The sequence below is a fragment of the Semicossyphus pulcher genome, unplaced genomic scaffold, assembly GCF_022749685.1.
Source record: "Semicossyphus pulcher isolate SPU_LCO1_2020_fin unplaced genomic scaffold, fSemPul1.0.p SCAF_10, whole genome shotgun sequence".
NCBI lineage: Eukaryota > Metazoa > Chordata > Actinopteri > Labriformes > Labridae > Semicossyphus > Semicossyphus pulcher.
This window is the reverse complement of record NW_027211604.1, coordinates 4,939,261-4,953,093: the sequence shown is the minus strand read 5'-3', so window position 1 is coordinate 4,953,093 and position 13,833 is coordinate 4,939,261. Positions and strand designations below refer to the sequence as shown.

The following is a 13,833-nucleotide window of genomic DNA, read 5'->3' as shown; positions in this document are numbered from 1 at the left end:
GCCTCACCTTCCTGCCAGTGCCGTCTGCCAATTTATGCCTTCCAATCAATTTGCCACACTCTTCCTCATCTCCTTCTCCTGCTGCCCGTCATCTGTGAACAAAGCCGTGCATTTTCAAAGGGGAAGTTTTAGACCTCATAGATGACGCCTGAACATGGAAATTGTATTTTTTGGCCCAGTGAGAAGCGGTTATTGTCGCTCTAAAAGATGTCTGAGGGCAGATTGGACTTTAAATTCCCCAAATAGAGTGAAAACGACTCCAGAGGCTGGACAATCTGAGAACTGTAGGGAAGCAGGAGAGAAGCTAACAACATGAAATATCACTGGCCCTGCTTTTATTAACAAGAAGGTGCAATCAAGACCCATCTAGTCATTTATTGCCTTATTATATTTCATCAGTATAAAGTTTTACCAAATGTCCGTTAAAGCCTTCCGATCTTTTTAATACTAGCAATAGATATAAGGCGTTTTAGGAGCACGTACACTTCTGTTCAGACTGGAATAAACTGTTACATGTACACTTTGTTCCTTCCGTCAGTGATGGATATTTTAACATAAACAAAACAGTGTAATTCAGACACCAAACTTCTGTCTAGTCAGTGACAGTATTGCATGACAGGGACAAGACTGTTCTAACCCTGTAAACATCTCCACGTGGTGTTTTTCATGTGCTATCAGGGACGACATGAGCAGTCATCTCCACAGCTGGGCCTGTCTGCTTTTAAACTGCAGTGTACCAAGGACAGGCTGAACAACACGTTTTCAGATTGGCAGGTTTGAGGGGTCACAAACCTAAGGACGGGGTGACGCTATGCAGATCATTAAGTGTAACATTGGGAAACCACTAATCTCAAAGATTTCTGTTAAGTTCTCTTTGGCGGCACCTATGGTGATAAACGGTAATTACGGGAGCACACTTCCCAGATATCCAGACTGTCCTGCATGTGTGACGTCCACGGTTTGCGGCGGTTGTAACTCTTGATTTTCCTGGCTGACGGTCGCTTTCCTTTTCAGACGTTTGCTTCATCTGAGCGTCGAGTTTGTTTCTTTTTCTTTGGATTTTCACTTCTTGTTGAAGTTGTATCTGTAGTCATCCATCTTTTCTTTGTTTGCTCAGCCATAGTAGATTACTGTTTACTCGCAACACTTGCAGAGAGCAGAAAAGCAGCCAACCACTGCTGGCTGATGGAAAACGCGTCACTAACTGGCCGCCCCTTGTGTTATTTCCGTGAAAGTCGCCACAGACACCCAGTCTGTAATACTGCAAATGCACAGGCTTTCATCAGTGGACCATAGGCTCAGTCACCATTGCGTTAACTCATTCGATGATAGATAGAGACTTAACAGACATTTATTTACATGAAAATCTTCCAGATTAACACTTTAAGTGAGACATCTGTTAAACCCAGCTTGCTAAAGGCATTATTGTGCTGTTCTGTTTTACATCTGCTCAGATTCTGATGCTAAGCTTCCAGTTTCTATTCCTCATATACTAATTCATCTGTTGCTAAGAGGTATTGTTGTCTACCTCTGCCCCTTCATCAATCTGGTTAAACTAATGAACAGCACTTGTTGTCATGTACTAAAATAACTTTGCAAGCCCTTCATACAAAATAACATCTACTCATAAAGAGGATTTTCTGCATCCTAAAAGCATGAGACCCATTCAAAAACATCGAGTAGTCCTCTCAGCCCTCTAACTGGACTGAATCAGGCCTTTGTGGCAGGGAACTCTGACATTTTGAGCAGCGGTTTATGAAGTAGAAGTGTTTTATATGCTTCACAGCCGGGTGTAGTCCTGTCCCCATGCTAGGGTTGCCAAATTTTACTGTTGTATCTACATGTCGCTGCAGCTACTGAGAATGGAAGCTGTAATAAGCTTCAATTTGCAGCTGCACAATGAATTCTTACAGTGAGTCACAGTCGCAGCAGGAAAAAACAACATAACAGAACAGAACAAAAGCGCTGAAAGGTCTATAGAAACTTCTCGAACCACCCCTGCTTTATAATCCTTTTCTCCAGCAGTGATCCCTCTGACAATCCCTTTGTCCCGAGCAGTTGTTGCTTTGCCAGTAAACATGATTTGGAGCCCTGTAATGTGAGACAGAAACAAGGTGCTCACGGAGGAGTTGAACATGCTGAACATACAAATAAACAGTGTCGAAGTGAAAGGTGCTGCAGGGGTGGATTTAGATCTGTCTATAGTTTCTGCTGCTGTGACTTGAGGTCAACTTTTTGAAACCACACAGCTGCTGTCCTCCACAAACTTCCCCCTCCTGCCACAGAGATGAAAGGGGGCCTCATTGGTAGAGGATTTATGAATATGTTCTATTTCTGTGAATGATTTCATCTGGAGACTTCAGGCTGCAGGAAGCATCGGTTCAGAGCAGCTTTACCTCGCAGAGTTCATCTCAAACTTCCCCCTGCCGCTGAGGCAGACTGGCCTTTGTTTTACTCTTGGCCTGGGTCTATTTTAACCTCACAGTCACCCCTCCTTTGGTGACCGCTGGAGAGTTTGCAGTCACCACAGTGTTGTGCTAAGCCCGCCTTTATTCTTGGAGTCTGGTCAAGGAATGTGTTTTTCACTGGAAAAACCACTAATTGTAACCGACACTGAAAACTGAAAACTGCTTATGTAATTTTCCTCCGAGCAGCCGTTGACCTCACCATATGCTGCGTTGTTAAAGCTCCCATCAAAACGCTGTCATTGTTATGTGTCAGTGTATCATGAATTAGCAGATGGTTAATAGAATCCAACGCTTATTTTTCTGTTAAAAAACAACACCACAACAACAACAACTTTGTACTTCATGAAATGTGTTTGCAGAAAAAAGACAACAATATTGTGTAAATCAGTGACGGAAGATGTCCATCCATCTATTCTCTATACCGCTTATCCTGTTGTGTCGCGGGGGGCTGGAGCCTATCCCAGCTGCCACTGGACAACAGGCAGGTTTACACCCTGGACTGATTGCCTGTCAGTCACAGGGGCTGACACATAGAGACCAATGACTGTATATATAGATGGATGACGCGTTTCCATCTGCCATCTTGCCATGGTGACGTCATATGGAGCCAGAGTCTGCGCAATAGAGATCGGGGGGTGGCGTCGCCCGTAGCCACTTCCGCTAACCAAAACGCACACTTAACTTACCGCTCGCCGGCGTGTTTAACAGCAGAACAGCTTCTCTGTGTTGGTCTGAGGTTAACGTTCACAGGTATGGAAACTTCAATAACTCTAGTGATTGTTTTTGTTACGTTTCCTCTCGTTGTTCGTCCTCTACTCTGCTAACCCAGAACTGATCGGCTGCAAGAGCCGGATTTGTCAACAGAGCTGTCAATCATAGTTTTTACAGCAACTATAATGACAGAAACAATGTTATTTGGCGTGTATTTTGATTTTATAGTTTGACACATGTCCCATCTGTTAACATGGAGGAGGGGGCTTTATGACCTATACTGCAGCCAGTCAGCAGGAGGCAATAGAGAGGGTTTGGCTTCACTTTTAGGGAGCTGTCATTTCCTCCATCTATATATACAGTCTTTGATTCACGCTCACACTGACACCTACGGGCAATTTAGGGTCACCAATGAACCTAACGAGCATGTCTTGTGTGGGAGGAAGCCGGAGAACCCAGAGGGACCCCTCGCGTGCACGAGGAGCTCCACACAGAAAGGCCCCCATGGCTAAATGTACCTGTATCAGGACTAAAAGTTCTTATTATACAGAACTTTCCGGATAAGCAGCATTTAAATGTTCTAGCGAGTGAAGGTTGAACTCATTTTTATCTACTTTATATGTTTGTTTAATCTATGAAAATATGTCCTTTTATAAGCCGATCAACTTGAAAATGTTCAGAGTGCCTGCTGCTTCATATCCCAGTAATCAGTTTCCTGTGTGTCTGTTTGCCAGATGGATGTAAAGGAGTGCCTGATGTTAGACTAGCGTTCATTCAGGAGTATGTTTGTGGCAGTGATATTCCTACTTCTACATCAGACAGTGACTGCTAGTTACACCTGTACACCTGTGCTTTGTAACAGCAAGCAGACATCAACGTACAGTCCAGAATTACTGCAAATACATGTTCTATTTCAAAAACTGTAAGTCATACAGGAAAAGTAGGTCCACTTTTGGAAGCATGACATTAACTGAACACACTGATATATTATACTGTGTGTTTCGTGGCTATTGCAGATTTAAGATTCTCATCATCTCTGTTTGACAAGGAGCTTCAGATCTCAGATAACCTGGGAGTCAATTAGACCTTTGTTCGGCATTTTCTGCGCTTTCAAGCAATTTCTTCAACAACCATAATTCATGTCACAACGAGAGCAACATTGGGAGAGAGGGGACTGATTTGTCTTTGTTTTGATGTTTAAATTGTCCACGAAGAGTTGAAATTGTGGGGGCATAGAAGTTTTTGTTGAGGTTACTTTAAGGAAAAGAGCTTAGCATTTAAATTCAAGCATCACACCTGAATAATAAAAATGAAACAGAGTCAAAAAATCACAAAATGTTTGTCAATTATATGTAAAAGTTATAAATAATGAAGAGGAGTAGAATTGGTAATAGCATAAAATCAAAACTAACTTTATAAAGTGTTCATGTACAGACGTTTTCCTCCATCACTGGCAATAGTTTAAGAGCAATGACTGTATATATAGAGGTCTCTGCTCTCATTGTACGGAATTGATGCCAAAATAGCCCCTGTGATAGGCGCCGCCATCTTGCGATGGTGACGTCATTTGGAGTCAGAGACCGCACAGTAGAGATCGGGAGGTGGAGCCGCCGTAGCCGCTTCCGCTAACCAAAACACACACTTAAATTACCAAAAAACCCAGCAAGGATCCCACACACCGGCGTGTTTAACAGCAGAACAGCTTCTCTGTGTTGGTCTGAGGTTAACGGTCACAGGTATGGAAACTTCAATGATTGTAGTGATTGTTTTAGTTACGTCTCCTCTCGCCGTTCCTCCTCTACTCTGCTCATCCGGGACAGATCGGCTGCAGGAGCCGGATTTGTCAACAGAGCTGTCAATCATTAGGCCACACACCCTTTTTTTATACAGCATCAAATAACTAATTAAAAATAAAAATTAACACTTGGACATAAATCACCATGATAAGAACTGACTATGATGACAGAAACCATGTTTGAGAAACATTTATCCAACATGTATTTTGATTTCATAGTTTGACTCATGTCCCATCTGTTAACATGGAGGAGGCGGGCTTTATGACCTATACTGCAGCCAGTCAGCAGGGGGCGATAGAGAGTGTTTGGCTTCACTTTAAGTGAGCTTTCATGTCGTCCATCTTTTTATACAGTCTTTGATTAGGAGGAACTGTTGCAATGCGACTGAAAGAAATGTTCACCCGACATGTCTTCTAGCACTCACTACACAATTGCAAACATGTGACTTCTTAGCACTTAATGTTTCTGTTACACAGTGGGCTCCTCTGTTGAATAGATGGAGAAACTAAAATCCGGTACCCACTCATTAGCATGGAATTTGAACTTGCTACATTAGACTCCTGCAGAGGAGCTCGCATCCCCAAAGAGGGAATCAACTTGCCTGTGAAAGTTTCAACTAACAAGTACACTATAAATAGCTTTTAACAAGTTTGAATCCAGGTTTTAAAGTGCGCCGCAGCTGGCCATAAATTTTGGAGAAATGTGTTTTTTAGGTTTCCTAATTTAAAACTCTTAAGAGCAAGCAAGGACGTCCCAGATCCTTGTCTTAATGTGCTGGAAACGTGTGAGAAACACCTGGTTTCAGTTAAGACGGCGCTTTTTCTTACTGTGTGTTTATGGCTGCTTTAATTATAGGTGTAACACTTTGTCAGGCTCTGTGCTGGTTGTAAAACACTGCAGAAATACGTCTGGTGCAGCCAGGGTGTCATGCAGAGCTCTCTGCGTTCTTCCGACCACTTGCTTGATTACCGGGGATAATTAGGACCTTTTACTCCGGCTCCTGCTTTCTGTCTGAGCGTTTGAGGGGAGCATTCCAGTTTCTAAATCGTGCTCTTGAAGCTTTCCCTGATTTTATGTGCACAGTTGGACTTTCATGATATGTGGAAATAATCATAATTAAGTCACACTTCAGTTAAGAACTTTCTTTGATCTTAGAGTTCAAGCATTTTAACACTAAATCTAAAGCAGACGTAGAAGCACATAGAGAGCGTATTAATCCTAATCCATACAGGCCTGATTGACAAAATCAAAAGACTGAATGTTGTGTCTGATGATTAACAGTCGTCCCTTTGACTCTTCTCTTTCAGTGCGATTCAGGATCATTGATAATGGCCACCTGCAGATCCGCGGCATCAAGAAGACCGATGAGGGCATGTACAACTGCGAGGCTCGCGTCATGGCCAGGGGAGAGATTGACTTCAGGATGATCAAGGTCGTAGTTAACGGTAAGCACTGCATCTCTGTAACCTTCTGCTGTCCTCCTGCCCGCCCTGCTGCTCGAAAAAACCTGGAAATGTTCTTTTTAAAGCCTTAAATATGGTTCCTATTCCCCTTTTTGCCCTTAATGAGGGTGTCTATTGGCCAGATTATCAGTCCAGCAGTTCCACTATTTTGTAATGAGCCAGAAATCCGAAATAACTTCTGCCTAGGTTAGCTTAGCATATTGTAGTGATGATGCTATTATTGTTTACCCCCCAATGTTATTGAGTATGTCAGTCATGTGAATTCTTCACAGTATAAATCCTTAACCGTTGTGTTAATGTTACCTTGCCACTGGAACTATTTAAGCTGCCTAGTTTCTACGTGATGTTCCTTCCTCCGAGTAATCCTTCCTCCTGCACGTCTGACTAGCCCTGTTACGCCGAAGCTAACAATGTGGTTTGGTAATCCGCAGCCCCAAGATGATTCCTACCCCATCCTTTCTTTTAGTAACATTATATGCCAGAATATCTGCTTGTTCTTACCAAACATCAGCTCTGGAAATACTTGGAGGCTTTAAATAACACCATTATATTAATTATTTTCTCATCATTCCACGATGAGGCAGATTGCCCTGCAAATGGCTCCCCACATTCTCTGCCAGAAATTGATCAAGTTAGATTTTTATGTCTTTCTTTGTTCTATTTAAACAACAAAAGTTTTACACTAAGGCGGGAATTCACTAAGGATTGAATCGATTTTCGTCAGTAACAAAACCAGGAATAAATCACCCTTGAATGTTGGTTATTTAAAATCTTTACATCTACATGGAGCCGTCAAACAATGCCCTCTTGCTGCATGTTCTCATTATTTGTCTTTGTTTCATTGTCCTTCACCTCTTTTACAGTTCTTCCCACCATCCGTGCCAGACAGTCAGACGTCAACGCCACGGCAGACATCGGGAGCACCGCTTTGTTGGCCTGCGATGCAGACGGCTTCCCTGAACCCACCGTCACCTGGGCGCAGTACGTGTTAATGCTGTTATTCACTCATTAATATGGATCAGGGGTAGATGTGAGCTAAGGAGTGTCCGTATGTGCATGTTGCCAGAGCAAGGAGTGGTGGGTTAGTTGTGTTTCCATCCTTAATGTTAAGAGAACTCCAGGAACTAATGTAATGCCTGCAGTGTCAGTTCATTTCGTTACAGACCCTCCTAATCTACCCGGACCTCAGGTTTATCTCCTGTGCAGGAAGGGGTGTAGCTCTATCAATGACACATCTGTGAGGGTGGGACTGTGCCCTTCAGGAACAGGATGCACTCTTTAGCCCGTATCACATCTGATCAGAGGGGTGCGAATTAATCTGCTGGACAGTTTCTGGGCCATGTTGTTGGGCTATCTCTGAACTCTGTCTCCAGCTGCTGGACACACACAGGAAATAACACCGTAGGAGTCTTAGGAGTCTCCTGTGTATCAACTGTAAGGACTTTAAACAACACTTTTAATTAACATTCGGCTTCTGTCGGCCGTCTCATACTTTAACTTGTAGAAAAATGTTGTTGAGAACTTCAGGAGTTATTCAGAAACAGAAACAATGACACCACATCAACCAGGCGAGAGTATTCAGCTTCAGCGTCAGATTTCCCACTTTGCTCCTGAGCTTTAGAACATATTTTTTGTACTCATCAAATACATATATGCAAATCCAGTTGCGCTCCAACCAAGGCCACTTCAAAACAAACAGGAAGTGCAAATTGCATGTTTCAGGTTCAGCTGTAATCCAGTGGCGCTGGTAGCCTTTGTGTCCCTTTATATATCCAGCCTTCTGATCATGCTGAGATAAATAAGATGTAAACCCTCTCCCTTGCCGGAGATGCTGCTCTCCCCCCTACCCTCTCTGGTCAAACTCTTTGTTCAAAGTGTTTTTGCCCTGTTTGAAAGAACTGCAACACGCACTTCAGGGAGCTGCTGTTGAAAAGTGTTTGTAAATAGAGCATGAATATGGATTAGCATGGCCTCGCCTACAAGTAGCTGTGTGGGAGAAACGAAGAGATTTACATGTATTTATATTTGCATGAATGTAACAAGTGCAAAAAGGCTTTGATGAGTGTCATTAGGCAGGTTTCCTCTGCAAACACTTCTTAAATTGCATACCATTTTTTATGTGGTTAGTGGTGTTAAAGAGCGGGCACTCATGCATATGTAACTCTGTAGTGAATGTGCACCTGGTCGCACCAGCTGCTTGTGAGTTCAAACTTGGCTCGGCCATAGCATACCTTCTCAAGGGTTAGGATTAAAACGACTACGAGGTAAACAAAGACGATATTAGATACACCTGCTGTGTGGAGTTTAAAGTGATAAGATTTTCATATAAGTCACTTTCTATCGCTGAATGAGGTAACACAATGGTGATTGAGCCTGTGGCCCACTGATGAAAGCCTTTTATTTGCAGTTTATTGTATTATTACGGACTGGGTGTCTGTGGCGACACTCGCGTCCAGTTAGTGACACGTTTTCCATCAGCCAGCAGTGGTTGGTCTGCCAGCGGCTGCTTTTCCGGTCTCTGCAAGTGTTGCGAGTAAACAGTAATCTACTATGGCTGAACAAACAAAGAAAAGATCGATGACTACAGATACAAGTACAAAAATAAGTGAAAATCCAAAGAAAAAGAAACAAACTCGACGCTCAGATGAAGGCAAACAGTCTGAAAAGGAAAGCGACCGTCAGCGAGGAAAATCAAGAGTTACAACCGGAGCCAACCGTGGACGTCTGGTTATGTTTGCTCCTGCGATCGCCTTTTATCACAAAGAACTTATAAATGTGATCTCATTAACAAATCCATCCATAATCTATACCGCTTATCCTGTTCTGGGTCGCGGAGGGCCGGAGCCTATCCCAGCTGTCATTGGGCGAGAGGCGGGGTTACACCTGGACTGATCGCCAGTCAATCACGGGGCTGACACATACAGACAGACATTCTGTCCCGCTCAGATTCACACCTACAGGCAATTTTAGAGTCACCAATGAACCTGACGAGCATGTCTTTGGACTGTGGGAGGAAGCCGGAGTACCCGGGTTGTTTAGCATTTTATTGAATCTTACTAAAATTCAAATCACATCTATTCAGGTTTAACTCAATATTTAGTCACTAAAATGAACAAATTCAAATAGAATCTTTAAGCATGTTTTGATGGCAGAAAAAGAAAATCCTTCATCTTAGCAGAAGTGAAACGTCACCATGAAATAAAGCAGTATAACAGTTAACAGTGTAAAGTATTTTCACACCTTATTTTCCCAACATCATCTCAAAATTAAACAACAAGCACGTACTTGCATCCCCGAGGAGGGCATCATTTGTCAGTGTCGATCATCATTCTACACATTCTACACCGATGCATCCACCCACCCTGAGCTCAAGTACAGTATGTACAAGGTGTATAGGCTTTACACTCATCTCTTCCACCTTTGTTCCTGACACACAACAGTCATGATTCCCACGTGTGCCAGAGGCTGCCTGTCAGGTAAACGTGTGCAGTCTGTGTTGAGACATTCAAACATATGACTGATGTTGTTTTCGTCATGGCAGGAGAGTCTTTTTTTTCCCACAATGCACGTTCCACATACCAGCAGTATCATTGCTAACTATTAAATGGATAAGCTAAAGATATCATGATTAAATGAATGAAAGGTTAAAGATATAATCTCGATGATTTCAGTTTCGTTCTCTTTGGCGATAAACGGTAATTGTGCGAGCACACGTGCCAGATATCCAGACATGTGTGACGTCCACGGTTGTAACTCTTGATTTTCCTCGCTGGCGGTCGCTTTCCTTTTTTTTCCTTCCATCACTGCCGGCTGATGGAAAACGCGTCACTAACTGGGTGCCGCTTGTGACTTTTTTCTTGAAAGTCGCACCAGACACCCAGTCTGTAATACTGCAAATGCAAATGCTTTCATCAGCGGGCCATCGGCTCAATCACCATTGTGTTACCTCATTCGGCGACAGATAGACTCTTAACAGACATTTATTTAAATGACAATCTTTGTGATTATTTTACCTGAGAAGAACCACCACTTCCTCTGTGTCGGTAATAAACTCACAAATAATCCAGTCCCAGTCGTGCAGAAGTGTTACAGAGTGATGCCTCTTGTCTAACAAGTGATCTTTGCCAGGAAACATTTCATTAAGTGATTTTTAATCCTGGTATTTGACCAACCTGGAAATAAATCCAGAAGAAAACAACTCCCCTCCAGATCCAACGTAACTAGCATATGAGTGATGACTTAACACACATGCTTAGTGATGGATTTACCGTTTGCTGGAGTGATGCATCTCCACTACCTTTATTCAGTATAAATTGGGGATACTTGATCACCACTCTGCTTTGACAAATACCAACCAGCATTCATTCCTCTTCATAAAGCTGTTTGCTCTATATACTTTCATATTCACGGTGCATCATTCACGGATGTCACGCAGCAGCACCACCGCTGTGCAGGGGAATCTTTCAACAAAGCTTTTTTGCATAGACGTGAGTGAATGAGACTATTGATACCCCGATGCTGCTCGCAGCTGTCGTCCATGCAGCAGAGCCGCTGTGTGACGCGGCTATTGAGGCTGAGGGAGACGCAGTTCCTGGCCTGAGGAGATTTGAGACAGGGAGGTTGTAGGGAGGACAGATGGGTGAGGCGGAGAAGAAACAGACGGGTAAATCTCTGTTTGTTATTTGTCATTCACTGTCTGCCTGCAAAATGCTTCGGGAAGGCTGCCACTCCAGGCACACAAACACCTAATTCTCCACAAACAGGATTGCAACCTCCAGTGACGCCTCCGCCACTCAGAACTGAAAAAGCATGCCTTGTGATCAAATTGGTTCATGGCCTTCTTAAAAACACAGACGTAAGGGCTAAAGGAGAGCTGAGGCAAACAAAAGCTATGTTGGAGATGTTCAGGACGGCTTTTTTTGGCCTCCCGACTGTGTTGTCTACCAGCTGCTCTCCTCCTCAGATAAAACCCCAAACACATCCCTGTCAGTGAAGAAAAAAAGTTATTTGTAGGCTTCTTAGGTTGTGTAAGCAAGCACTTGTGATTCTAACCCTCCTGTGGCTTTGTCCTCTTCTTCCTTCTCTTACAGTAACAACATTGTCCTTGAAACAGGCGATAAGTACAGCCTGAACGAGGATGGTTCAGAATTGGTAATAAAAGATGTCAAGAAAGTGGATGAAGGAGATTACACTTGCATCGCCAAGAACAAGGCGGGAGAGAAAGCCGAGGAAGTCAGCCTGAACGTGTTCGGTAAGAGAATAACTCCATACGCCTACGATCGCGTGGAGAACGCTGTGGGTCTTATTCTCTCTCTGCCCTTTTCTTTTGTACTTATTGACATTTGCTGTACGCGCCTCTACAGCTTATCCAGTGGCCGGGTGCAGGGTCACACAGCGTGAAGCATAGGGTTTAAAGAAAGCATGTCCTATTGAAAACTAATTAAGCCACCCCTAAGGACGTTGAAAGATATCACACTAGAGTTTCTGCTCATGAGGAAATGTGCACCAGCCGTATGTAATCATGAGCTCGCAGCTCTATTATGGGTCAATGGGGTATGAAACCGCAGCTCTAATGAAGCCTGTCTGTATACTTTCTACAGTTGTGCTTACAGTATGTAACAGCTGCTTAAAGCTGCACTTATAATAATGTTTGACAGTGGATCAAATTATTATATAAACTGTGATGAATGCCGCTCATGGGGATAAAAAATAACAGGAGTTATTAGCCGACTGCAGCAGCTTTAACGAGCATTTTAGCCTCCTAAAGGTAATTACGTGTTTGTTACGGCTCACAAACTCCAACACAATCAACCTCAGGAGCAGGCGGATTTTTTCTGTATAATATCTAATAAATCCAATCTATGATTTACTGTCCAGCAGAGGAAATCTTTACTTGCTAACGAGCTGTCAGAGTAAGTCAAACATCGAGCAGCTAAAGAGCTGTCTGTCCTCAGACGTTGGTAGAGACCAAAATAGAGGTAAACACAGAACCTATAGTCATCAAGTGGCCTGAAAGTGTTCCATTAAGCAACTTAATGTGATGAAATGTCAGTTTTAAGAGAGCCGTGCATCATTAAAATGTTTTGTCTTGTTTTTAGTGCAACCCAAGATCACCTACCTGAACAACCAGACTGCCTCGGAGTTCGACGATCAGGTCACCCTGACCTGCGAGGCTTCCGGTGACCCCACGCCCACCATCTCCTGGAGTTTTGAAAACAGAGTGTTCACTGAGGGAGAGCAGGTATGGATTTTAGTTTTTGTTTCATTATTGTAAATGTGGTTAAACCAATTTTAAAAAAGTCTAATTACTCAAACACTCCAGATGAAAGGCATCGTGCTGTAAAGACAATCTACTCCGTCTTTAGTCAAATTTCAAACCACTCTCTACATCATTAAGTAATAAAAGAAGTCATTTTGACCAGACAATAACCTTTAGAAATTAAATATAATACATCTATTGTGCAAGGGAATTTCCAACATCTAATTTTTGCATTTCACAGAAGTCGATTTAATGTTTCTAAACCTTTTTAAGTGGAATTATGAACTATATCTGTAGCAAAATACAAAACATTCATCACATTCAAATGATGCCAGTTTGAGTTAAAGGGTTCAGTTGGTCAAAAGCTTGACTAAAACTCTCGAATGCGTCACGATAATGTGGGTGTACTGTCACTGAAGATCATATCTGTTTTAGCCAATAGAACACAGTCCCTGCAGACCTTATCAACCAATCATATGTGGACTCCTTAAGGAAGCTGCTCTGCTAAATTCCATAAAACTAGAGCATGACTCCAATCCAACACAAAGCTAACACATCCAACATTCACATGGATGTTTTTTGAACCACCAATCCACTGATTTGAATTCCTCCTTCAAATGTCTTCGTTGTACTTGGTTTTTTTTCCTCCAATCTTGGATCATTAATAGCCAATCAGTTTGCCAATCAGCTCAGACTTCTTGCTCCGCGTCATACACTCGAATCCTCTTACTGAATCCTGAAATGCCACTTGAATTTACACTGAAGTTTGGATTCGAGCACTTTTCCAAACTTTCTGCAGCCTTCTCCAATTCTGCTGGAATTGCACTAATGACTCTGTACGTTTCCATCACGGATGCTGGAGGCAGATTGCCATGAAAACCAATTTCCAAGCAGTGCCATGGCATGACATTCCCCCCGTGTTGCTCGGAGTATATGTAACACTCCACTTCCTATTCATCATTAGCATTTAAAAGGGAATATATTTGTGGCATTACTATGAAAAGTGCTTGTTGGAAACTCACAGAAAAAGGAAGTGAGACTGAAATGATATCAGGGAGATTATCTTAATTATTGCTGTGTAAAACGCCAGTCGCCCCGAGTCTTTGTCTATCTCAAAATCAGATTGTTTTGAACTC

The 13,833-nt window shown here is 42.7% G+C and overlaps 1 protein-coding gene across 1 annotated transcript in view; it reads left to right on the top strand.

Moving 5' to 3' along the window:
• The window catches only part of LOC138605581 (neural cell adhesion molecule 1-like), a 296,228-nt gene that overhangs the window by 201,731 nt on the left and 80,664 nt on the right, over positions 1-13,833 (top strand). Inside the window, exons 5-8 of the mRNA XM_069677942.1 lie at positions 6,283-6,420; positions 7,302-7,419; positions 11,529-11,689; positions 12,537-12,679. Coding sequence (XP_069534043.1) covers positions 6,283-6,420; positions 7,302-7,419; positions 11,529-11,689; positions 12,537-12,679 — 560 coding nt within the window. The remainder of the gene's footprint in view (positions 1-6,282; positions 6,421-7,301; positions 7,420-11,528; positions 11,690-12,536; positions 12,680-13,833) is intronic.